The following is a 24,754-nucleotide window of genomic DNA, read 5'->3' as shown; positions in this document are numbered from 1 at the left end:
AGCCTGGGATGTCAGAAACACTTCATTGATTGTGCATTGGGAAACTTAATCTGGTTAAATGGATATGTCCTCACACAGAACAAGTGGTAGCTTAAGGTGAGAGTAGCTAAGCTGATGTTGGTAGAGAGAGATGGAGGAAAAGTGGAAGCAAAGCCTTCCCCAAATAGAACAGGTTTCTTTTAACTTTTATGGGAACACTGGAGAAAAACTACTTAGGAAAACTCTGTCCATTTCTTCATGTTTTCAAATGAGACAAGGTGCCTTTTAGAAGATATGTTGTGATGCACAATTTTCTCATAGCAATGTTTGGGTAAGAGGATGAAATCTAGGCGACTCTAATATACAGGGAATTATGCAAACTGCTGACCCTTTATGGCTTTGTAGTCTGAATTCTTCAAAATAAATCCACTGTTCATTTGGCAGTGGTCTTTGTGGCAGAATCTCCTTTTGTGGAGGACAGTTTCAAGAAATTTGCAAGAAATGAAACAGAAAGATTGATGCATAAGAGATGTTTCTAAAAAATTCCTTATTATGAACCTCTGAAATGGTTATAATATGTGACAGTTGTATTTATAAAAGTAGAAGGAAAAGACCAAGCCACAGTAAGTTAGGTAATGTAAATAACTATTCAAATGTATTCAGGTAGGATCTAATCTACTGCCCTTTGTAGTCCTGTAGTTGGTTCTTGTACTTGATGGCTCACTAAATGCAGTCTGTTTTGTAAAGAGCTCGCAGGCCTTTTGTGGTGTTCTTAAAATCACTCTGTCAACACAGTAACTGTAGATTTTTGTGTAGTTTGTGTAATGAAAACTGAACCAGAAATTTAATCCCTTTCAATTGCCTATGTGAGCAGAATAGGCTCTGCAGCACTAAGTGGTGTGCTCTGGGTATGCAGACTCCCTGAAACTCCTGCTTCACACAGTGGGAGCAGCAAATTCCTGCATTCTTTGAAGATGTTCCAATGAAGTTTCTCTACCTGTTCAACAGTGTTCATTGTGCACAAAGCATTTTTAGTCACATAATATCACTGGTCACTGGTTTTGCCCATCTCTTTTTCCACGCTCTTCATTCATCCCTTGTTGAGTGAAGTGAGCAAATATAGCAATTAAAAAGGGATTATAATACTGGAATTCTGGGAAATGCCTACTTGAATTAATAATTTTTGTTTTTGTGGGACAGAGAGTCTTGAAAGATTGGGTAATCCGCAGCATGAAAACCTTTTAATTTTTTTTCCAGCGTTTGACATGATTTGGTCAAATCTGAAGATTTCTTTAGACCTCTGAGCAATGTTTTCTTCCGAATTGTAAATTGCAAGCTTAATGTTTTCTAAATTGCAGCTTTCCCATTCTTTCATGTCTGTTTATGCAGGATTTGAAGCAGTGTTTACGTTTTGGTGTGTTCTCGGTGGCTGTTGCAGGTAACGGCAAACGCGTGCAGTGGCTGCGGGGCAAGGACGGTGAGGTCTGGGTCTGGGTGATGGGAGAAGCCCCGGGGGACAAACCCTACGAGCAGATCTCGGAGGAGCTCATAGCAGAGCGGGCCAGGCAGCAGGCACAGAAGGAGGCAGAAGAACTATGGTGAGGATTTAAGATTCTCAGTTCAGGGTCCACTTGGCATAATGGGAGGCATGACCTTGTAGAAAGGTGGGGGGTAATGGTGGGTAAAACTGGTAAGTATGTTTTGTGAACGTTTGCTTTCACTTGTTTTGTCAGGTTTTCAGCATGTTAAAAATGTTGCTTTGCTTTTATTGAATATTCAAGCCAAAAACCCTATTTGCAAAAAAAGTGATGCCAACTTCTTTCTCTCTTGGGAATTTAGCTAAACCGTTGACCAGCCTGCAAATAAAGAAAAATGAACAGTCTGGTTTTGAGATGATTAAATTAGATGTGTTTGTTATATCACAATTCTGAGCCCACAATGGGGGTTTAGTACATAAAATCCTTTTGGAAATTGGTTTTATTTGCAATTTGCTTGTATTAATTTTTATTCCAGCAGTTCAACACTCATTATACAAAGTCCCATACGGATGTTTCTAGCAGGGCCTTTTCCAGATTTGGGGGAGGTTCAAAAGTGTTTTGATGCTTGATATTGTTAGGAATTAGGCCACCTGCTTCACAGACTTCCCTTTGTAGTGCAGCACTGAAAAGTGACTCTTTAATATCAGGTTATTCTATGTAGTCCTTTTTTGTATGAGATTATTCTTGCTTTGAGTGTTTGCATATTTAAGCAGGGATTGAAACCTTCAACCTGTGCACTGAATTCCTTTTACATTGTCAGTATGAATAAACAATCTAGCATGGGAAATTGGGATGCATTTGTACTGGTATTTGAAATTCCCAACCATGCTTTACTAGGCTAATAGAAAGATATAAGGTATGTCTTAAAGACATCCAAGAAGTACTTGTCTAACTTAGAAGTGCCGTTTTAATTAATAATTTATCAAAAATTGTAAATTGCCTGCTTTCTGGACGGTTTCTTCAAATATGATTTGTGGTAGGTCTCTTGTTAAATAGATTTTAATTCTTTCCTTGCATCTTTCCATCAAGTCTTATGCTAATTATTTATTGCAAGTAAGTATTGATCCTCAATTTAAGAAAATTACTGCATTAAGTTTTTGTTTTCACATCATTTTCTGAAGGAGACAAAAGGAAGCTGAAATAACAAAGAAATTCCGTGATGCTATGGCTCAAGAAAAAGCCAGAATAGTGGCAGAAAAATGGAAAATAGAAATGGAGGATCGGAAAGCAGCCAAACTGGAGGAAGAAAAAATTCAGGAGGAACTGAAGGTTTGCATAGAGAAATTTAGGGTTTTTTTTATAATGTTTTCATATAGATTCACAATTCTTGTCACCTTCAGTGCATGCTTATTAATAAGCTTTAAAATCCAGAGTTGTAATTTTTCATTCTGGAATATACAGATAGCTACATGGTGTTCAGCAGAACAGCTGGGTGAGTGATGAGAAAAAATTACAGGTCTCATTCAGAAGTGCCAGAACAATCAAACTGGTTATTCAGCTCACACATTAACAGAATTGTTCAGTCAGCTGTGCTGGATGAATCATCCTGGGGGAAAAAATGTACAATTGGGAAAGATCTCATTTTAAGTTAGTTTGCTTGAATGTATTCTGTGTATTTTGGATGAGTTCGTTCACATAATGAACTTCAAAACTGTGTCACTACTTCCTTCAAAATAATAAGGGGTGGATCCTTCCCCTACTCAACATATGGAAAAAGTCCAGTTGGCTTTTCTGGGAGAAGTTAATTTGCTCGATTTTTATTGACTTCACAATGAACTTTTTACAAGCTCAGTTACAGTATTTTAGTGTTTGTTGGAAATAATATTTTTTTCACAATTTCTAGTTGAAAATAGAAATTTCAAAACTAAATAGGGAACACCTCTGTCCACTCTTTTCATATTTCTTGATAAAGATAAAAACTTCTTTAAAAATGAGAAAGTGAAATATAATGGGTTCAGTGTGCAGAGAAGTCATGACCATCCTCTGAGGCTGGGATGTGCATGCCGGGACTGCACATGGTTGGTGAGGCTGAGTTTCCATGCAGAAAGACTGTAGAAAATCTGACTCTGAGGATCCAGTAGCTTCCATCCACCCTCCTCCCCCCGTTGACTTGCTATGTCTCTTCTTCCTTTCCTGGTGCAGTGATTTAAGGTACGGAAAGGGGGGATAGACTTTTCCCATTGTCCCTTTGTGATGGGAGGAATGCTGAAAACTTAGTGTTAAGTTTATGTGGTTTGATTGCAAATAGCAAATTTCTTGTCACTCTGCAGACTGTGGGCCTGGGATTTGAGGTGGTTGTGGAGCACAAAACCAGGGCAGTTCCTGAAGAGGAGGCTGTATAAAGTTGCTGATTTACCTTTGCACAATTAATTTGAATTCAGAGGAGTGAATGGGGCCTTTGAAATGTGATGTCAATGAGTAATGAAAGTATACCTTTCTGCTTTATTAATGTATGAATAATGAGCAGAGCAACTAATTAAACACTCTTTCCTCTGCTCTCTGGAAAGTAAAGCTCTCTTGAACAAAGGCTGACGATGTTCACTTATGTCTATGTGGCTGACTCACAGGACACTTGATGGGGAAAATGTCCTCGAGCTCACTGTTACTGTTCTGTTCCAAAGAGACTTTTTTAAAGAGCAGAGTGAGCAGCTTTTGAGACTTTCAGTGGCCAGTATTCACAGCTTTCTGTTAAGGACATCTAGTTGTTCAGTTGTTGATAAAATTAAAAGGAATGGCACCAAATTCTGCTCGTATTCATACTGATGAAAGGTAATGTCACAGTGATTTGTGTTTCCACTCTTTCCCAGGACATGAGCAGGTGTCCTCCATCCAGCTGTGTGCCTGGTAGGAACACTGCTGGAAGTGGGATGAGATTATGGTTCAGTTTCTACTTTGAATTTCAAATACTTAACTTTGGCCAGGATTTCTATATCTCTCTTCCTAAAGTTGCCAACATTTTTGTTAAGGAAGTAGAAACTCTTATTTCCCAACAGTTTCAAATGCTTAAATCAAGCATTTGAAGATAGAATTTGCAAAAATTTTAATAAATGGACAAAAGTTTTCAAAACAAGACCCAGATGAAAGGAACTCCTGACTAAAATAATTAGTTTAGAAACCAGATATGGTGCAGTGATTGTTTATTTAAATGCCCTTTATCAAGTGTTCCCCATCATTTCCTGTATTAATCCAACAACAGAGTCTAATTCTACTTTCAGCATAGGTTCTTCAGTTAGGTCTGTAATCTAAGATCTACTGGGAGAGACTTGGTCTGTCATAGGGTTCCACCAGCAGAAATCCAAATGCAGCATTGATTCTTGGTACTTTGACACCATTCCTTTGCTGCTCAGAAAAGCAGCTTATCTGTTACACACTCTTAAAAGATCGGATCTTGTGCATTGTGCATGGTATGTGGACAGGGAAAGAAAGTTGTGTTTCTGGCATCGATGTCCAACTAGAAGGAAATAATACAACTAAGGTACAGGGAAAAAGATGAATTAATGAATCTACTGATGTATGACAGAAGTAATTGATAGAATGAAGGGAACGGTGTGGAATTTGATGTAGATCCGTAGGCAAGCTCACTTCAACAGATTTAAAATATTTAATACACTGGTAATCATCCTTCTGTGATGATGACCACACCATGTTTAAAGAGGTCTCCAGACTGAGGTATGGAAAGTCCAGTCTCTGCTAATGCTTCACCCTCTTGAAGCAGTTTGACTTGGGAAATTGAAACTGTCTCCTTTCTGCTGGCATGTTTAATTTCTAACCATATTGTGCCACAAAAACTCCTTTTTAAGATGCTTTTATTCCTCTTGACCTATCATGGGACATTAGGGCTGTCTGCACTAGATAAATGATATCTTACATATCAAAGTGAATGATGATCCCTATTTCCTTTTCCAATACTATTCCAAAAGTATTGCTTTCCTTGGTGTTTCTAAGCAGAATTGCCTTTAATTTATGGTGCTAGAATATAAACGTTGACTACTCTAGTTTTGCAGTTTAAGGACAGAAATTCTTTCATGCACCTATTGCAAAGGACAAATAAGAGAGCCAATTACTATCATTAATCTTTTTGCTAATTCACAAAGGCTATGAACTCATAGGCATAATTTTCTACGGTTATCAGTAGCTGTTATTAAGAGCAATGTGCAGAGCTAAGGCAAATTGAAGATGTGAGTGTCATCCAGCCAGGGGTGGGTACCCTTCAGCTACATTTAGAAATAAAAGAGATCTCTCAGTTCAGTCTTCATGTGGTCTACATAAAGCAAAAGAATATTAATAGTACTGTCCTTATGACAACATCAGGTACCTGCCAAATTTAATAATATAAGCACAGTTGACAGCAGAGCTAGATTGCTTCTTAAAAATTTCCTGGGAGATGAAATGTGTCTCATCAAAGCAGATAGGTTCAGAGAACAGAACAATTAGTGCTTCTCTTCAGGAAATATCTAATTAACCTTATGCTCAGTAGAAAGAATACACTTTCTGTTGAGCTTGGATAAGCTTTCAACACATGCCTGAATGCTTTACTGTGGCCCCAAGTGCTGTGGACCTGATTCTTCAGAAAATTGCTGCCAGATGTAGAGTTTAGGAATACAGTGAACTGTCACCATTGCCATTTGGAGTACTGTGGATTTCTTATGATAGAGCAGTGAGCATTCTGTCTTGATCTGAAAAAAACCTCTTTTCTCCAAGTAAACGTCAAACACTAGAGTGGGACTGCTATCTCCAAGTGCAAATAAGCTGTAAGTTCAGCTCTGTGCTTTGCTGTGCCAAGAAAACATTGAACTCTTTCCTAAAGACAGCATATTTATAATCTAGGAATATGACAACAGCTTCTTTCTGGGGTTCAGCACGCAATTCATTCTCAAAGTGCCTTAGTTGGGACTTATTTCAATGGCAATTACAATAATTCAGTAATACTTCATTTTTCTTCCTTTTGGGTCACCACAATTCAGTAATTCTTTTTTTTTTCCCCTATGCTGTTTTCTCCTGAACAATATTGTAAATGAGGAAGCTGTTAGTTCTGGTTGGGAACTGGCTTTTCAGGTTTTCTCTATTCTACTTGTAACTGATATTAATTTTAAAGGAAAATATCTTCCTTAATGACATCAGTAATGATTGCACTTCTGAAGCCATTGTCTTAAGTCTGAATTGCTGGTAAAAACTAGTAAAGCTCAGGTGTTTTCCATGGGTGAATGGGAAAATCTGAGCCACTAGTGAGGGTAGTTTACATGTTAGGAATTCAAGCTGTGAAAAGTGTCTAAGGTCCAGAGAGAAATTTTAAGTAGATGGTCATTGGATCTATGGCAAATTACTCGAGCAAAGTCTGTTCCAGAATGTGCAGTAAATGTCAGATCTCTCCCAACCAGGAACAGTCCTTAGCTTTGCTTTCCAGCTTATGGAGCACAGGATCTTTGTGATCAGAGTAAGTTGGTACCTCCTTGTATGAGGTGTGTGAATAGCATGTCCTGGGACACACCCATGGCAGAAATCTCGTAGCTTCTGCATAAAGCATAAGTGCAGTTCATATGTTTGTCTTTGTGCAAATGCATGCACACTGAAGTGATGCAAAGCCTGGGTTCCTTTTGAGATGCTGGTAGTAGAGAAAAAAAAAATAACGCCTCTGCAAACACATTCTTTTCTGATGCGTGAGAGAATTTTCTCAGAAAGTCTGGGAAGGAGTTGGACACATTTCTGCCTTTACTCAGAGCTCTGTTGGCACCTGTCAGGTTGGTCCGGAGAGATGTCTGATCTCTGAACTCAGCTGGCTGTGTCAGCCTTGCTGAGAGCAGCCTGTGCTGCAGCCAGTGACCCTGGGGTTTCCAGATTTCCTTCCTCAGAGCAGGGAGTCCCTAAGGGCTCTCAGCTGTGGGTGTTTTAGGTGGCCTGTCTTGCCCGGCCCAGGTGGTTGCTGAGTGGGCTCAGGAGGTTCGCTGCAGCTGTCGTGCATCTGGCTACAGCTTTCAGGGCTGCCAAAGACACTTCCTGCCAGCCTGAAGCACTGGGAGAATCCCAGGTAGCATTTGTTTCAGAGAGGGCTGTTGTAACAAGCACATCTTGTGTGTTTTGCCCTGAGCAGGAGGAGGGTGGTCATTCAGCTGCCCCACAACCTTTAAGACTCCCCAGAAAGACCCCGAGAGCTGTGGCAGCCAGAAGCCCAGTTTTCCTCTGTAAAAAACCCCACTGCTCTATTTTAGCTTTTCCTCAGTGTATTTTTTACATCTTTCTGCAGCAAAAACTAGATAATGACCTAATCTCCTTTCATCTGCCTTGGACTAAAACATTAAAACTTAACCATGGCTAATATTAAATATTATGTAGAGCTGCTCATAGTAAAGCTGTCAAACATGGTGAGATACTCATAGACAGAAACAAGTCTGTGGTAAATTCTCAGCTGCCAGAAGATATATAAGATCATTTAACATGTTCAAATTCTCCAGTGGAGTAAAGGCTGGAGAGGATTACTTCTGGCTGTCGAATTGCCAGTGTGATTTGTTTCAGCAGCTTGATATTTCTCAACAATTTGCAACTCTGAACTGAATTGTCATTTCCTAATTATTTTGGCAGAGCTAAAAGGGTCAGACAAAGAGTACAGTCTCTCTCAATTGTCAGGCAGAAGATGGTGTTTGTAGGCATTACAGCTCTTCACTCCCAGCTCTGATGTACAGGGTTGGATTCCTGGGGAGAGGCAGACAAACTGCTTACTGTATTCTTCCAGTGGAGTAAATGTGAAAAGTTCAATTGTTGTTCATTTTAAATAGAAACACACACTGTTTAGTCGTACTTGACAAAAGGATGACTGTTCCTGTGTCATAACAGCTAGGATTATTTCTTCTCATACACACCTTGAGGGGTTTGGGCGATATACCTGCACATCTATGCACTAATTTAATAAATATAAGTTAAATCTCCTCTTTCTGTAAAAAGGAAAATTATGTGAAAAAGTTTTGGTGAATTCAGAATCAAGTGCCTGTGTTAAGCTTTTGTTATCTCTTCTTTGACTTAAATCCCCTTTTCGATTAAAAAGGTAGGATTTTCTTAGTTGTCATTGTTGCCTTCCATTAAGATCTCCAACTCTACCTGAATTCTATTTTTTGGTGTGTGTAGGGTTGCTCTTTGTTTGCTTTTCTTTGACCCTTTCATCTTTTTACTAGAAATGTTTCAACAACAGCCACATTAAAAAACAAGCCCAAACTTGCTACAAAACTCCTGTGTGATTCAGGGAAACTGCAACGAGATTGATTTTTTCCCCCCCCCCCTCCTCTATTTTAAGTTTGCCTTGTGGTTTAAGATGTTGAATAGAAAATATTCTGATAACCCAGGATTGCTCCTGTGTCTGTCCATCTTCCTGAAGGATAGACTGAATGTATTGAATTTTTTTGGGTAGTGAAGATAAGTGAATAAATATTCTCCTCATAAGAATAAAGAACACTTGATCTCATATTTTTTTTCAAGAAGAAACTAGGACTATTTACTCGCAGCTAAAATCTGCAATCCCTAATTCTACAGAGATATTAAAAAAGATAATTATTTTTTCTGAGGAAGCTGTTTGGCTTTGAAATTAGCATTGTCTAAAAGCATTGACTTTTCAAAAATAGTGAACTGTCCACTCAGCTCATGTTTTCAGACCCAGGAAATAACAATGGAAGGATGATGCTAGAAATAATCCAAGATAGTTGCATTGGAATTGACTGAAGAACAGTACTAGGCTTTTTTTTCTTAGAAATTGTAAGAGCAGTCTAATGTATTGTTCACAGAACCACATAACATAAAGAGCTGGACCCTTAACCTTCACCCCAGATATTTCATAGGATTAACATTTTGCAACAGTCTACTTGGGTTTCCTGTACTTATAGTTTAGGTCAGGTAATTAGGACAGTAATTCAGGGTGATTTTACTCAGGGATTTATACAAAAATTCTTAGCTGTATGTTCGTTACCCATAAGGGTATAGTGCTGATTCCATTATAAAATTAAATAAAAACTGTTTTTATTTGTAACTCAAGTTATTTCAGGAATATGAATAACACTTAATGAAGCTCAGTTTTGAGTTTTTTGTGGGTTTCAATTAAACTATATTATTTAAATCTACTTCTTCACTACCTAAGGGATATTGGAAAGCAGATACAGATTCCTAGTTCTGAATTAATTGAGCTCCTATGTTATTGATAATGTGAGGGAGGCCCCCTGAAGAAGCAATCTTTCTCAAATTTCAATCTCTTTTAAGGCTTTCTTGGAAGGGAACTTTTTTGTCTTGCTACTCTTAGCTACATTTTACAAAGTGACTGTTTTGTGCTGAAGGATCTGCCTTTTCCTCCAGAATGAAGTGATCTTAATTTTTGGAAAATATGACTTCCTGTGCTGGTTGTGATGACACACTGGGACAGTTGCTAAACCAAGAACAGCAATAAATCAGTTCCTGAATTCTAAGGTTCTGTGGATGATGTGTGTAGTGCTCAAAGGCAGCTGTATCTTCAATGAGGGCACACATGGACTGAAAACCAAGCTTTGCTTACAGGATGGAGAATAGCACAGGCTTTGGTGCCACGTGATAAAATGTTTTCTGTATGGTTTAAGATCATGTAAGATGATCTTAATGCTTACATGTTCCTCATTCCTTTGATACCTGTGGTCTCAAAATGTACCCTCCTCAGCAATTCCTAGGAGGTGGGAAAATTCAGTGATGCCAGTTGTGAGAGGTAAGAAGCCCAAAGTTAGAAGAGATAGTGATTTGTCCAGGGTAATGCAGCTTCTCTGTGATAGGAAGCAACTGAAGTAGTGTCTCAACTTTTGGCACATTCTTCCTCATTAGTCACTTCTGGCTTACTTCATTTTCCCTAGAAAAGAGAAGAAGAGGAAAGACAGAAAGGTGAGGAACTAATCAGGCAGCAGGAAGAAATCCGGGCAAAGGAGCTGTACCTGAGCCTCAAGCAAGCTCAGCAGCACAGTCAGCACAGCGACGATGACCAGGAGTGGGAAGAACAGTGTGAGTAAAACTGCCTCCACAGCACTCATGTGTTTCTGAAAGCAGATAAAATGACACTTGCAGAATGGCGAAGGTGTGGCCAAAAAATCTCTTCTACCTAGAGCAGTGCAAAGTACGGTATTATTTTGGTGGAAATTGCCAGCTTAAAATTACAAACATAAGTTTTGGATTTCTTCCTCAATCTGAGTCAATGCCTTATAAAAAAGTTTTTGTGTACAATGACTGAGATCATTAAGTTCTGTCTAATGTACTTAATTAACAGTTTTGGCTTAGTAATATTAACTCAGGGCACAGTTATTTTGACAGCTTGTCCTCAGCTATCTTTGAAGAGATAAAATCTGTCTTCATCAGTGTTTTAATTGCTTCCATATGGTAGTGGGGTGAAGCTATGATATCAATGCTGAAACTCACTTCATTCCAAAAGATTACAGTAAATCATACTTAGATTGTTGCTCTAAAAAAACCACCTGATGATGACCTCATTCTATGGAAGTACTGCTCCTTTTTAGATAGCCTGAAATTCTTTATGAATATCATAATTGTGTTTAATTTCAATTTTTTTAGTGATTTTAAAAAGTGTATAAGGAACAGAACAACTATATTATTATATAGATGTATACATTAGTAGTGTAAATAAGTAATGGCCCACATTATGAATAAATTTCAAAATATACAGTTAGTTTATTTTATGGCTTTAGTCATCACTTCATTAATTCCTGAGGACTAATTACTGTAGTGCTATTACCTGGAATTGATCTGATAATGAATCATTCTGTACAAGATGAATTAAATCTATATGATACACTGGTGGCATTTTCCAAGCTCATAAAGGAGTATGTTAATTTTGATCAATAAAACCTCTGCATATTACACTGTCAATAAAGATAATTATTTTCTGGAGAATTATCTAAATCCAGGTGTACATGTTTATATGGAAAGGGAAACTAACTTTGTGTATTTTGGGTATGTGAGAGTAAAGCGAGTTGAGGAAAAAGTAGCCCTTTAGTTCTGCAGAAAATCAGCATCAGCTGGCAACCCAGCATAGAAGATGGTATTATGTACTCTTTAGGATTTCTTTGATACTATATAAGGAAAGAAAATACATTTCAATCATAATGTTAAGAGGAAAAAAATAATTTGGGTTACCTTTACATTGAAATAAAACAAAATACTACAAACACTGCTAAAACCAGGTATCATTTTCTTACTATTGCATTAATGAGGTAACTGATGTTTTAAATTGTTGTCTCTGTTTTTTTGAGGGATGCTGTTTGTGCAGGGATAGACATCAAAAATGCAGTAGAATAATTATGGGAGAAGGGAGGGAGAAAAAGGAATAAGCCATGGAAAGTTTTGACCAGGAGTTCTGTAATGGCATTTTTAAAACACTTGTGACTGCGTCGCATGCTGGTGGGGATAGTCTGCCACCAGTACTATGTCTTGTGAAAGCTCTGGGGTATTCTCTATGCTCTGGAGGACTTCTGTCACCTCCAGTCTGTGTGCCTCAGTACCTGCAGGCCTGTCCCCTCAGCCAGAGGGTGACTGAGAGCAGCTCAGCTCGGAGCTGCTGAGCCTGGTCACCGGCAGTAGTGCTGTCAAGGCAGAGCAAAAGCTCAGCACCTTCCTCCTGCTGCTGGGTTTGCAGCCTGCTATAAATTCTGTGCTGCCAGAGTTATGCTGTTAACAGTAATTGATTTAGCATTAAACTAACTGCAGACTAATGACTGGAGTGTTCCATATCCTTGTTTATCCTCTTATGCTTATCTCAGTGTCTCAATTTGTCCCTCTTGGTTTGAGGCACAGAACTGTGCTCCATTAGCACATGGGTGAAGATAGGAAGATGCAGTGTTTAGTGCCTCAGCTGAGACCAGTTGCTGGCTGGTTTAGACTATGCTATCAAACTTTCCACTGAGTTTCCTCAGGTGTTTTAACATCTTCCATTGCCTTAACTTTACTGCAGGAGCCAAAATGTGCAGCAGATAGTAACAAATATTTGGAAGTGGGAGCATCTGAAATTGCTATGAAATTAATTAGTACCTCAGGTTCACCAGATTTCTCACTTTTTATTTCAGTTCCAGATACATTTTTCTTTTTATGGTAATCTTTCCATTTTGTCTGCAAGTATTCCTGTGGGGCACTGAGAGGAAATTTAGTGAAGTTAGGCATAGCTGTCCATGAGTCAGCTTTTCTAAGTAATAAATAAATGCATGAATGCATAAGGGAATTACAAACAGATATAATATTTACATTTTTTGCCACTACCAACCTGCAGTGGAGACCATATTGTCTATTAGGAATAAGGCCAGGCTCCTTTGGGTCTTACCTCCTTGAAGGGAGCCCTGCCCTGTTCCACAGAGCTGGGGCTCAGTGCTGCAGGGGAACAGTAGTGCTAGAGCAGGTATTGGGGACAGGAATGTAGCAATGATATTGATGACACTACTAATTTGTTTAGTAGATGGAATTCAGAATATGATGGGGATTCATCTCTCCTCATCACATTATCCCTCAGCTATTTATTGCCAAGGCAATAAGCAAAGTGGTGCTAATATTAGTTTCTGTTGTTCAGTTCAGTTTGCTTCTGCTGTTTGCCAAAGAACAATAATGGCCCATAGAACTACTGTGTTAACTGAAACACATGATTTTAGGGCTTTTAGTATAGTAAATAACAAGTGTAGAATAATTTTGGGAATCAGTGCTAAAAGGGAAAAATGATGTTGAAGAGCAATTACACAGTTTGATTTCATATAAAAGATATATATTGGGGTATTTTAGAGAGCAGTTGTAAGTTAGTAAGTCAAGCAGGGATATTGGTTGGCAAGTGAAAAGATGAATAGTGGAAGACTTATTCAGAGAGTCTCCTGCTCAAAACTCTTATTTTTGAAACTGAAAAACAAAACTAAACTTGCATAGCAGAGGGTACGTATTTTCATTAGTTTTGGACACTTCTGTGTGTTCTCCCATTTTTAGGTTTCTAGTTTAAGTGCGACCTCTCTTTGAGAAAGCAAAAAATGAATTTGTGAAACATGACAGAAAAATCTGTAGCACAAATCTGATGGAATATTGTAAAAGGCATTCTGTTAATACACTTACAAAGCCCTGCAAACTGCATCAGGTAGGGAAATGCTCAGATACCATCTGACCAGCTTTCTCCAGAAAAAACTTAGTCCAGTAAAAATGCAAACAGAGATGAGTGAGTTGATCTATTCTTTTGCCTTTCCCTGAGCACCTAATTTTGGTCTCTTGGAAGAAGGATACCAGGCTGACTCATTATAACTTCTTCTATCCATGTTTTTATGAATTTATTTTTGCCTGACTTTTAAAGGAATTCATTGATTATTTATATTCCCCAAAAATTCAAGTGAGTTTGCTGGCAGGAGCATTGATAAAATGCTGAATTTTCAAGTGAGCGGTCCCCCGCTTACCTATTCATTAACTAAGCAAGTGCTTAATCTTACATATATGTGCCCTCTGAACTGCAATAGGTCTCACAGTGCATTGCTGAATAGGAATGAGATTATTCACGTGCTTTCACGTAAGATTGCTGAACTGAAGTCATATTGCAGAATATTTGTGGGAAGTTATATTTTCCACTTAGGAAAGGGAAAAAACACTGAGTGATTTGTATGTGCACTCAGAAAATCTGAAGATTGAATTTTATGTATTAGTTAGTCATTTTGAATAAACATGCTTCCAAGAATTTATGAAAGGGGAAAGCTTAAACAAAAAAAAAAAAGTTAAAATTAATGATGGATATTCATAGCATATGTTTGGGGTTTTTTTCAGCTTTCACATATCTGACTGTAAATCAAAAATAGATTGAGTTAGAAAATAGATGATAGAAAATGGAGAGGTCTTAGTCTTTCACAAATTATTTAATCAAGTTCAGCTGCAGCACATTGTGAATTAATCCTCATCTATATCAAAATATTTGGTATTAGAACTTTACCAGGACTGCTAATAGGGATTTCCCAATCCTAAGAAAATATAGAAGAAAAAAGGCACCTTAGGTTAGCATAGAGAAAGAATAGATTCTTATACACTGCTCATGGAAAACAAGGTGATCCCAAGCCAACCCCTCTAGGACCCAAAGAGCTCCTGCATATCCAGCTTTGTAGTTTGCTCTTCGTTGTTAAGAGGATGTTCATACTGCATGTCACAGAGACATGTCTGAGCTGGCTTTGAACTGTTCATTTCTAGTAGTGACCACCAGACAATAATGGCAGCATGGACCAGTCTTGGATGTATCTACCAGTATTCCAGGAGGGCTTGGTCATGCATTTTTGGCCTGCTGTGCTGAGGCTGCAATCACAGTGGTACACACCTCTCTGAGCAGCTCAGGCATTTCTACACAAGCTCCTGTTCCAGGAGGGCAGAAATTTCTTCATTTTATGAGCACTGGAGGATGTGCCTGTTGTTGGTACCACCAACACCAGAAGAGAAACTGGTCTTGGAACTGGTCTTACAGTTCTTAATTTCCCTACCTTGTCAGTCCTTACATTATTCCATGAAATAAAAGAAAGGTGTAAGAGTATGTAAACTATTATTTGTAGTAATTCTTTATGCTAGGCATATGGATCTGTTATGGTGATTCAGAGCTTTTATGGTTTTTTTTCCAGACACATAATCTCCCCACTGAGAATACTGACTGACTACACTACCAGTGTTTTTCACAGGGGTCATGCCAGAAGTAAATTTATTGTAAAAGGACAGCCAGCTAAGAAAAGGAATCTATTTCTAATTAAGTCAGTACGAGAAGTCCTGACTACTTTTGCTTTCTTGTTACTGAAAAGGTTGTGATATGTCTTAAAATATAAGTAATGCAGAATTTTGGCTTCTTCTGTCTTAAAATTGTGCTAGACTTGATCCAGACATAAAGTTCTCCCTCCTAGTGAGATGGGTTCTAAGCCATAAAGAAAAATATGAATAGTAATGAAATTCTATTGTAAGAAAAACCTTCTACAAAAATACACCCAGATTTATCTTCAGACTCTAAGTGACTTTCTCAAGATAGATAAATTTGTGGGAAGTGTCAGTATGGGAGGATGGCTCATGTGGTATATATCATTTTGTCTGGGGTGTAGTGAAAAATTTTCTGTAGATTCCTGTGATGGCTTTATCTCCAATACTATTTCTAGTCACCAAACATGGTTATTGATGCCAGTGACTTTGATTATTTGCTCAAAGAGCTCCTTGACCAATCAGAGATTAAAAGAAATTTAGGATAACCTAGCAACACAGGTCCACAGTTGAAGCCATATTAGACAACTTCTAAAGGTAGAGGAAAGAGAAGGATATTTTTGGGAGTAACTGTAAGGGAGGAAATAGGGAGAAAATCAGGAGTCCAGTAATGAGAAAAATGGATTAAGAGTTCCTATGCATCCCTATGGTTAGTAATAAAATTCAGATACCTCCACTGAGAAATTTCAATAAAAATTCTCCATAAAGTGAAAGAGATAATTTTGTATATAAAATCTCAATATCTATATGCAGCTTTCCCTATCCTTATGTGTACACAGACACACATGTATGGGTATGTACACAAATTTAAACACACATACATACATGTATATGTCTGCATAGAGAGGGCTGCATGTCATACTTTCAAAAAGTTTTCTGAATATTGATATTTAACACTTGCTATCAATATTTAACAGTTGCTATTGATATTTAACTATGCTACCTCATGTCATATGATTGTGATAAGTACTAAAGTTTGATAATTTGGGAAAATGTAGTCTGGGTCACTGACTTCTGATGGCACAGATTTGTTGGCTAGCAAAAACACAATAGGAACAACTATTAAAAATAGTGCCTATTATTGAGGAAAGAGAGGCATGAAGATACCTTGTCTTTCTCATTGCCAGGCAGCCTGTACATCAGTAGAAAAGAGTCCCAGAAAGCTCCAGGCAGTCTGCCCTCAATCTTAATTTTGTGATGGTGACAAACAGTTGAGGGTTTCTAGATGTCTTGCAAAGTTGCATCACACTCATCTTCCTTGCAGTCTCTCCTTGTGCTGCAAGCACAAAGTTCATCTTTAAAGTGTCCGTTACTGAGAGGCTTTATAAGGGATAAACCAGAAATACTGGAGCCATTGAAGCACTATATGTAAATGACATTATCTACCCTTAAAATGAATGATCTCTAAGATAAATAGTGAAGTCTGTTACTTCCTGTGCTGTGCAGTTGTTTTTTACTGTGTTTAGCCTAAACTGCAGGGTATGTAGTTAAGTGAAACTGAAATCCTGCCAGTCGTACATGTGAAGCATCTGTGACTTGTTTGTTATGCTATCTTGATGAGCTTTTAGTCCTGCATATCTTTCTGCTTATGATAATATTATATAATTCCAAGCTTAAAGATCTTTTCCCTTTCACTTATTTGCCCACAAGGTTTTATTTCATTTCATTTGGTTTTGAGTGCTTTTATTTCTTGATTCCATTAGACCTTCTTAGAATTTGGGAGTTAAATCCAGTTATACTTCTGCTTGCTTTAAATTGGGAGTATAAACCAGAGGGGATGCAAGCAGACTAATGAAATGAAGATGTCTGGTATTATATCATGCATTCCTAGTCACAGGTGCAGTCACAGGGGAGTAGGAAATTGAGTGTTCTCTTTATGAACTGGATATGATCTAAGCCAGGATAGTCATGGTAGGATTGATAATTGCTACTGGAGGCCATAGCTAGCTTCTTTAATATTTGCTTCACTGCATGTTAAAGGTTTGTTTTGCACTGGAATAATTTGCCTGCCTGCAGTTATTTGTGACTCAAAGACATCATCCAAATAGGGCTTGAGGCACCAGAAAAGAGCTGATAAGATGACGAATATTTGCAGTAGAATTCTTGGTGCACTTAAGTTATGCCATGTTAAAGATGGGATTGTTGGAACATTAACTTTAAAATGAAGAAGATTTAGTGAAAAATGCCTGAACCATAGTGGCCAGAACAGTAGTCTCATTTTAGGTTACAGAAATGGGAAACTCCATGGTCAGTGCCATGGTTAGGTGCGTATTAAATCTTCAACTACAAGTTCTGGTTCTCCATATACAGTTTCAGAGACTGAAATGTGAGGCAGCCCTATCCATAGCATCAACATGACCTTTCCAATGGCTGTTAATTTATCCATTGTTACTGAAACCATTTTTAGACTGCAAATTTCACGTTGGAAATATCTGTGACTATAAGTACCATGACAAAGATAGCATATGCCTTTCAGAAAGCAAACAGCATTGACAAAGTGCAACCTACATGTCAGTTCTTATAATGGTAAATTTTGGGAGTATACTCTTCAATTCTAGTTATGTTCATAGTGGCCAAGAACACTGTTAGACACAGACTTAATTTAAAGCAGTAATTAACATCCTTTCTTGAAACACAGAACTTGGTGCACTTCCAGGGGAAAAGATGTCCCCAAGCAGAATTTCTCTTATTACAGCCAAAAGAAGTGTCAAATTTAATCACAATATGTAGAGGCTCAGTTTTTGCCAGTAGTGGTCAGATCATTGTTAATTTGAGACTTCTTCTAGAGGTGGGCCTGTGTTTGAAGCATCAGGGAAGTCATCCAGTTATCTGACTTCAGTAATGTGTCACAATTTGTACACTCTTAAAATCAGTTCATCTAGGAACAAGGGCACTAAGCTGCTGTAAGCAGAGGGATAAATGGCTGTTGGTATTTCTCAATCTCTCCTCCCGTTCATTCCGCCCAGTGCGCCGCTCCAAGGCTGCTGACGAGGAGAGGAGCCACAAAGCGCGCAGGGCGCGGGACGAGTACAGACGGCAGTCCCTGCGGGCCATCCAGAAGGGAAGAGTGGCTGGCCTGAGTCATTTGTTCCAGGGGACAAACCTGAGCAATGATCAGGAGATCAAACTGAACAACAACAGTGCGAGTCCTTTGCTGTCTCCTGCAGTGTCCAGGTTGGTTTGTACTGGAGTGGTTTTGAAACAGTTTTCTCTTGGATTGCTCCCTCTCCAATCCCTACCATTTCAACAAGCTGTTCTTCAGATTTTGGGAGTCCTCAGTCTTGCTATTTCCTTATGATCAGAAAAAAGAATGTTTAAAGGAAAAGAAAAACACATCTAATGCAAACTAAATGTCATTTCTCTTCAGGCGGATTTCTTAGAACTCACACAGAGATGACTCCTTGAGAAGACAGTATGAAATCAGTATGTGAGGCTGAAGTCAAATGGACAAATTCTTAAGCAAGTCTTAAGCCTCAGGCCTAAAACTTCCTGCTGCTTATTTTAGAGGCTTTTGGTTTTTTGTGGTTTTTTTTTTCAGGCAAAACAAGTACCTTTGGTATTTATTAATCTTTCAATTAACTATTTAGGGAGCACAATTAATTGCAAGAGAGGAGAAGAATTCAAACCGGAGGAAGATTCCTAATAGCTAAAACATATTAAAAGCAGTAGAAAGAGTAAGGCAGGCTGTCAAGTAGAGAATGCAAAGGAAACATAAAAGTTTAAACAAAACATTCCTTCTGTTTTCTTAGTGGTTCCTGTTTGGAGACAGAGTATTATAGCTGATACTGATTTAGAGTTTTTTGCCAGTAAGAAGGAATATACTCAAGAAAAAAGAATTACTTGTCAATATTTACAATGGAATAAAAATGAGGTGGAAAAGGAAAGTTGACTGAAATGTCCATTGTGGCAAATTGTTTTTTCAGTTTAAGTTCAGTAAGAAAATGTTCAGGGTGCTGTTGCAAATATAAAAATCACACCACTGTGGTTTCCATAAAAACACAAAGTAAATTTAACAAATGTTAAGAAGCCGTTCAGTGAGTTGTAGTTACACTGACCATTTTGCAGCTGTATGTCTTGCCAATATGTAAAAAAAGACTATTATTTATGCTGTCCCTTGTTCTCACACACTGCTGATGCTCTGTCTTTGGTGCAGTAACATCTGGGAGCGCCCTTCTCGGCCCTTCTCCCGAGACGTCATCATTCGCTGGTTCAAGGAGGAGCAGATCCCTCGGCGGGCTGGCTTTGAGAGGAGCACCAACAGGATTGCTCAGTGGTTCCATGGTAATTCCCTAATCTCTCATTTTGTGTAGAACAGAGCTGTGAGTATCTGCTTGGAAATTAATCTTGCCAGCTTCCATCCCAAAAAGCAAAGCCTACTGACATGGTGAAACCGAGTGCCTGTTAAAACAAGACTTTTGCATCTTTCCTACTATTAGCATACAATTTTCCTGTTTTCTTTTTACTAATTAAGTAGACTAATGTGGGACTCATAGCACCAAAGTTTTTTTCAGGAATATTTTGGCCAAAATATACTTGCTGCAAAATAGCAAGTCAAGCGAGAGTACTGAAACAAAGATAGGGTGAGAAGAACTCCAAAATTAACTGGAAAATACTACAATGTTGGGGTAGGTAGATGACTGATGTTCAAGCTTTTGATTTACCTTTGCAAGAATGACTTGAACTCATATCTTTTCAGTCATTTTTTTACTTTATAAACTGGGGGAGCATTTGTTTCTTGCTTTCTTTTGCAAACAAAAAAAAATTTTTTTCCTCAAAAATAATTGAGAGTGTATAATTTTAGGCAATTTTCCTGAAGTGGGACATGTGCAGATTCAAAATTTGCTGTCTTATCTGCTGGAGTTGCTAGCATCTCTGAGACTTTTGCTTTGTATAGCATTTGCAATGCAGCTGAATCTTTGATATCAAATTCACAGGTAAGATGTCTTATTTTCATAGGTATTAGCAATGTTCTTTATATTCAGTATTCTTAGACATTTAAAAAAAAAAAAGAGTTCTGGCTTAAAGCTGACATAACTGAGGGGACCAGCAAGACTTTAAAGCTAAATCTGGTTTTTTTTTTTGTTTTTTTTTTTTTTTTTTTGATGAGTCTCTTGCGTTGTTCAAGGCACTAAGCTGACCCTCATCTGATTCATGATTCTCTAAGGCTAAGATGACGATGTGTGGGCGTTCTGAAGTGAGTCAGGCAATGAAGATTTCTAAATAAGTTTAGTGTTTCATATATTTCAGATTTCTGTTTATGATACACAAATCCTTATGTGTTAAAAGACATCAACAAGCTGCTATTTTCATTGGCTTAATTGGTCAAAGACACTGAAGTTAGTCATGTATAGCTTGTTAATTCTAAATACTTTCATTTCTTACTAACAGTGATGCAGTGTTACTTTGCTCCTTAGGGAAGACATTTGGTGTGGTTGCTTTCTGAGAGAAAAACTGATTAAAATTTCATTTGTGGGCATTTGCCAGACATGCTTCCAACCAGGATCTTTCTGTATGATCCGATGATAAATGTTTTCCCTGCATGTGGGAAGGTCACATCCATATAAATTAATGTGAGGAGTTACAAACATAATTTATGCCTAAAGTTAAGGAGGTATCTGAGCTTGAGCCAATGCATGTGCAGTCTTTCTACTGATTTTGGTGGCTTTTGGATTAGTTTGTTAATCACTGAAAGAACTGAGACATTCTTGATCATTCCTTAATTTCCCAGGTCATGCTCTTCATATCCTGAGAAACTGAATGCAATGACTTATAAAGTGAGCAAAGTACCTAATTTTTCCTTTTCTCACTCGAAGAGCCTGACAAAGACAATCAAGTTCCATTCACAGCCTAAAACTCAGTGGTTTCTTTGCAGGGACTCCTGTGAGTGCTGGTTTGCTACCTATTTGCTGCATGAGTTATTTTGGATTCTGCAGCTTTGGTCAGATTAATTGTTACAATTGCAAATTTTGAACAACTCAGCTACCTTGTAACTCTTCTGCAGTGGTGGAATCTAAAGAGGCTATTACAGGGGCAATAATTAGTGTTTGGTAGAGTTATGTGGTGTCTGTGTTACAGTTTGTAGTGCACAATGACTCTGACGGAAACCAAACAGAATCACAGATTATGCAGCTCCGGAGGGGACCCACAAGGATTATTGAGTCCAACTCCTGGGCCTCCTGTTATTTTGTACTGTATTCAGGGAACCAGGATACTTTATGAATGATTTTTGTCTATGAACAAATATACAGCAGTATATATTTGACTTGTATAAGAAATTGGCAGTACAAATGAAAGCCATTCTGCAAAGCCCAGAATTACAGCTGACAACTCGAGCCACTGGGTCTCCTCAAGCATCTCTTACAACAGATATAATCAGGTTCTTCACATCCTCGAGCAAATTCTGTATTTTCTTATATCTCAGTATTGGACCATAAAATGGAAGTTTAATATTCTGCCTCACGTTAAGGGCTTTTTGAATGCAATGCACTAAGAGAGCTATTGCAGCAGTACTGAAAAAGTAGATACCAGTTTATTACAGAATTACATGTTTTTGCCAGGGTCAGTAGAGCTTGGCTTGTCTGCTTTGACTGTCAGGCTGTTCAGCTTTTTAGCTGAAGTTAAGCATTAGGTGATTCACTGTCTTCAAATTGTACTGTGGACATATAACTTATTCTAGTTATTCAGAGATGAAGCTTTGAGACAGATGTGTGTAGCTAAAGTAGCAAAGTACAAATCATAATGCAAATGTCTTTATCCTCATATATTTGGCTTATTTTCCACTTTAAGTGATCAAACCAATCTGGATTCTGTTTAAAAATACACATTGTCTGAGGCATTTTCATGGTACATGAAACACTGTAACATATGGCTTGCTTAAGGTACCTGAAGTTTTCCTTTTGTCTTCATTTGAAGAATCACTACAAAATGTATCATTTGAAGCAAGGTAGTAAAATCTGTAGTAACAAAAGGTCTTTCAAATCAGAACATTTCTTTCTTTATTCACAAAAGGTTACTTCTTAAATAAATATCAGCTTCAACTTCATCCATCTCTATTTATCTCTTGAAATTATCATCAGTTATCTAAATTTCAGCAGATGTTTTTTAGCTCATTTGAAATAGGCTTTACTGTTTTTTTAATTTAAAAAATTGACACGTTAAGGATACAAATTGTAACACATAACTGAACTCTGGATGTAAATTCAATTATTTTTTGCTCTGTTTGAATAATAGATCCCTGCCAAAACCCAGTTCAATTGCCCTTCAAATCTAGAATGATTTTCTTAAGTTTGCAAAGAAAAAACCCCACATATTTATTGTCAAATGTTTTATATAAATTAAACCCAATTTTAATTCTATCCTAAATAATAAAATTATTATATGATCTTTACTTCATTTGGGTTGTGAAACACGAACCTTTTTTTACAAGTAGCTTATGCTCACTTTGTGGCCACAGTGCTCAACTCTCAAATGGTTAAAACAGAGAAGAATCAGAGCCAGTGATTAAGGTGTCACCAGGACTGTCTTGGGATTTAATGTAATCAGTGTCTCTTTCTTTTGTATTGTCTAATAGTCGCCTTAGGTTTGAGTGAAAAGAAATATTATTTTATTTTTTTTACTATGAAAACTAAGTAATTGGTCTAAATTTAATTAAAGGTAAATCCTGTACAGTGTGATAACCAGAAAGTTAATAATTGTATTCTGATTTCCTACCTGCTAATTGATGAGTATTAGCATATTAATCAAACTTATATGGGCATCCTAATGTTGTATCAAGTTGTATGAAAGATTTTTGTTAATTTGAATTAAGAGAGTTCTTTGCCAAGATCCCAGTTGCTGATGTGCATTGAAAGCAGGGAAGTAAGCTGGTTTTTAGAAGGGGAGAGCTGGCTCTCAAACAGGCTGGAAAGGGGGATACATTCCACATTCCATGTTTTTCTAAGTTTAGCTTTGAACAGGGTTTTTCTTTTCAAACCCCTGTGTGTCCCATGCTGAGTAAAGGGAAAGTTATCAGTCTTCCCTATATGTTGAAGAGTTTTGCCAAACTATCAGAGACATTAGCAAATTGTAGTTTTCAGTTTATTGCAGGCATAAGACACTTGGGATAGAATTCCATATGGCACAAAACTAAAGACCCTCCCTCCCCTCAGTATTTAACAAAATGTTGCTGGTGGCTGGAATGTGTGTTATTTCCATATTTGCTCTTTCATTTGTCCTTTAACCTTTCTCTTGTGCCTGCAGTCTGTTTCAGCAATTTTTTCCCCATTACAATTAGTTTGTCAGCTGTTACTTTTGATAGTTTTGATATTTTTTAACTTCCGATGTTAGACTGTTCACCCTCACATACTTTGTTTTGCATTTGGTTATTTTCTATTCAGAATACAGGGGTGCTGGTATTTGCAGAGGGTGTTGATCTCAAAATATTTCCCCAGCTTTAGTTGAGAGCAATGTTTTATGATTGTTTCTGTTTATACACAATATAAGAGGGATCTCTCAGGTGTGTAGTAAGCACAGTACAGAATTTATTCATTGCCTGTCTGTGGGTGGCTGTGGGCTTCTTTGCCAAGCATCTACTGCAGCACTATCAGATCTCCACTTGCCTTCAGGTTGGAAGGAAAGTTCAGAGGCTGATATCACAGATCTGGAGACATGAGGTAGTTGCCCTAAAGGCTGTACCTTTAAAATGTAATTGCAGGAGCATGGGTGCTATTGCGGAGAACCATTTAACCAGGGGAAGTCAGAGGGCTGGTGCAGTTAAGGGAGTGGGGAGCTGTGGAGGAGCTGATCAGAACAGATCGAAGGATGGATTGAAAGAATGCTGAGAGATGCAGGAGATGAATAATCTCTGAGGTCAGGAGAGCCAGGGAAGAATATTTTCATTTTGTCAGGAACATGTTGCAAATGTTTACAGGTCAAGGTTTAGCCTCAGATGGCTAATGCTCTTTTCAGGAAGAAACTTGTTTTCAAGAGCAAAATCTAGCAAATTGAAAGAGTGATAATGGTTCTGCAAATCAGGTGTTCTCAGTAAAGGAGATATTTCTGAAGGTCTATTCATTATGAGTCCTTGAACAAGAGCGAGGGCACTTGGAATATTCATACAGATGAACTGTGGGAAATATAACTTATAGCTTGTATTGTAATATTTTTGAAGGACAAAGAAATGGCAGTGGTTTGTTTGAAAAACATCTAACAGTGAACAAAGTTTGCTGCTTTGAGCACAAAAGCATGCTTTTTCTTCTGCTCTTGGAGAGGAACTTTCCAGTTTTCCAATAAATGCATTTTAGGAAGACGTAAAACAAGTGTTGTAAATCTAGCAGAAGTACAGCCTTCTTGATATTAGAGATCTATTTTCTAATTCACTGCTTTATCATTATCTAGGTTTTACATCTGTTTGAGAAAGTGTACATATAGACTACCTACTTAAGTAAACTGAGCCCTAGGAGTCTGGAATTATTTTCTCTTCTAAAATTGTAGCTGATGATAAAAAGATACAAAGTTTGTTAAAAATC

General features: G+C 37.8%; 1 protein-coding gene across 1 annotated transcript in view; it reads left to right on the top strand.

The window, feature by feature from the left end:
- Nucleotides 1–24,754, top strand: part of SH2D4B (SH2 domain containing 4B) — a 95,692-nt gene that overhangs the window by 49,791 nt on the left and 21,147 nt on the right. The window contains exons 3-7 of the mRNA XM_041474637.1: nt 1,418–1,577; nt 2,639–2,786; nt 10,367–10,511; nt 18,215–18,422; nt 19,402–19,529. Of these exons, the coding sequence (XP_041330571.1) occupies nt 1,418–1,577; nt 2,639–2,786; nt 10,367–10,511; nt 18,215–18,422; nt 19,402–19,529 (789 nt within the window). The remainder of the gene's footprint in view (nt 1–1,417; nt 1,578–2,638; nt 2,787–10,366; nt 10,512–18,214; nt 18,423–19,401; nt 19,530–24,754) is intronic.

This window comes from Pyrgilauda ruficollis, unplaced genomic scaffold (assembly GCF_017590135.1).
Source record: "Pyrgilauda ruficollis isolate IOZ18807 unplaced genomic scaffold, ASM1759013v1 scaffold11, whole genome shotgun sequence".
In the NCBI taxonomy this organism is placed as follows: domain Eukaryota; kingdom Metazoa; phylum Chordata; class Aves; order Passeriformes; family Passeridae; genus Pyrgilauda; species Pyrgilauda ruficollis.
This window is presented reverse-complemented; position numbering and strand designations above follow the sequence as displayed.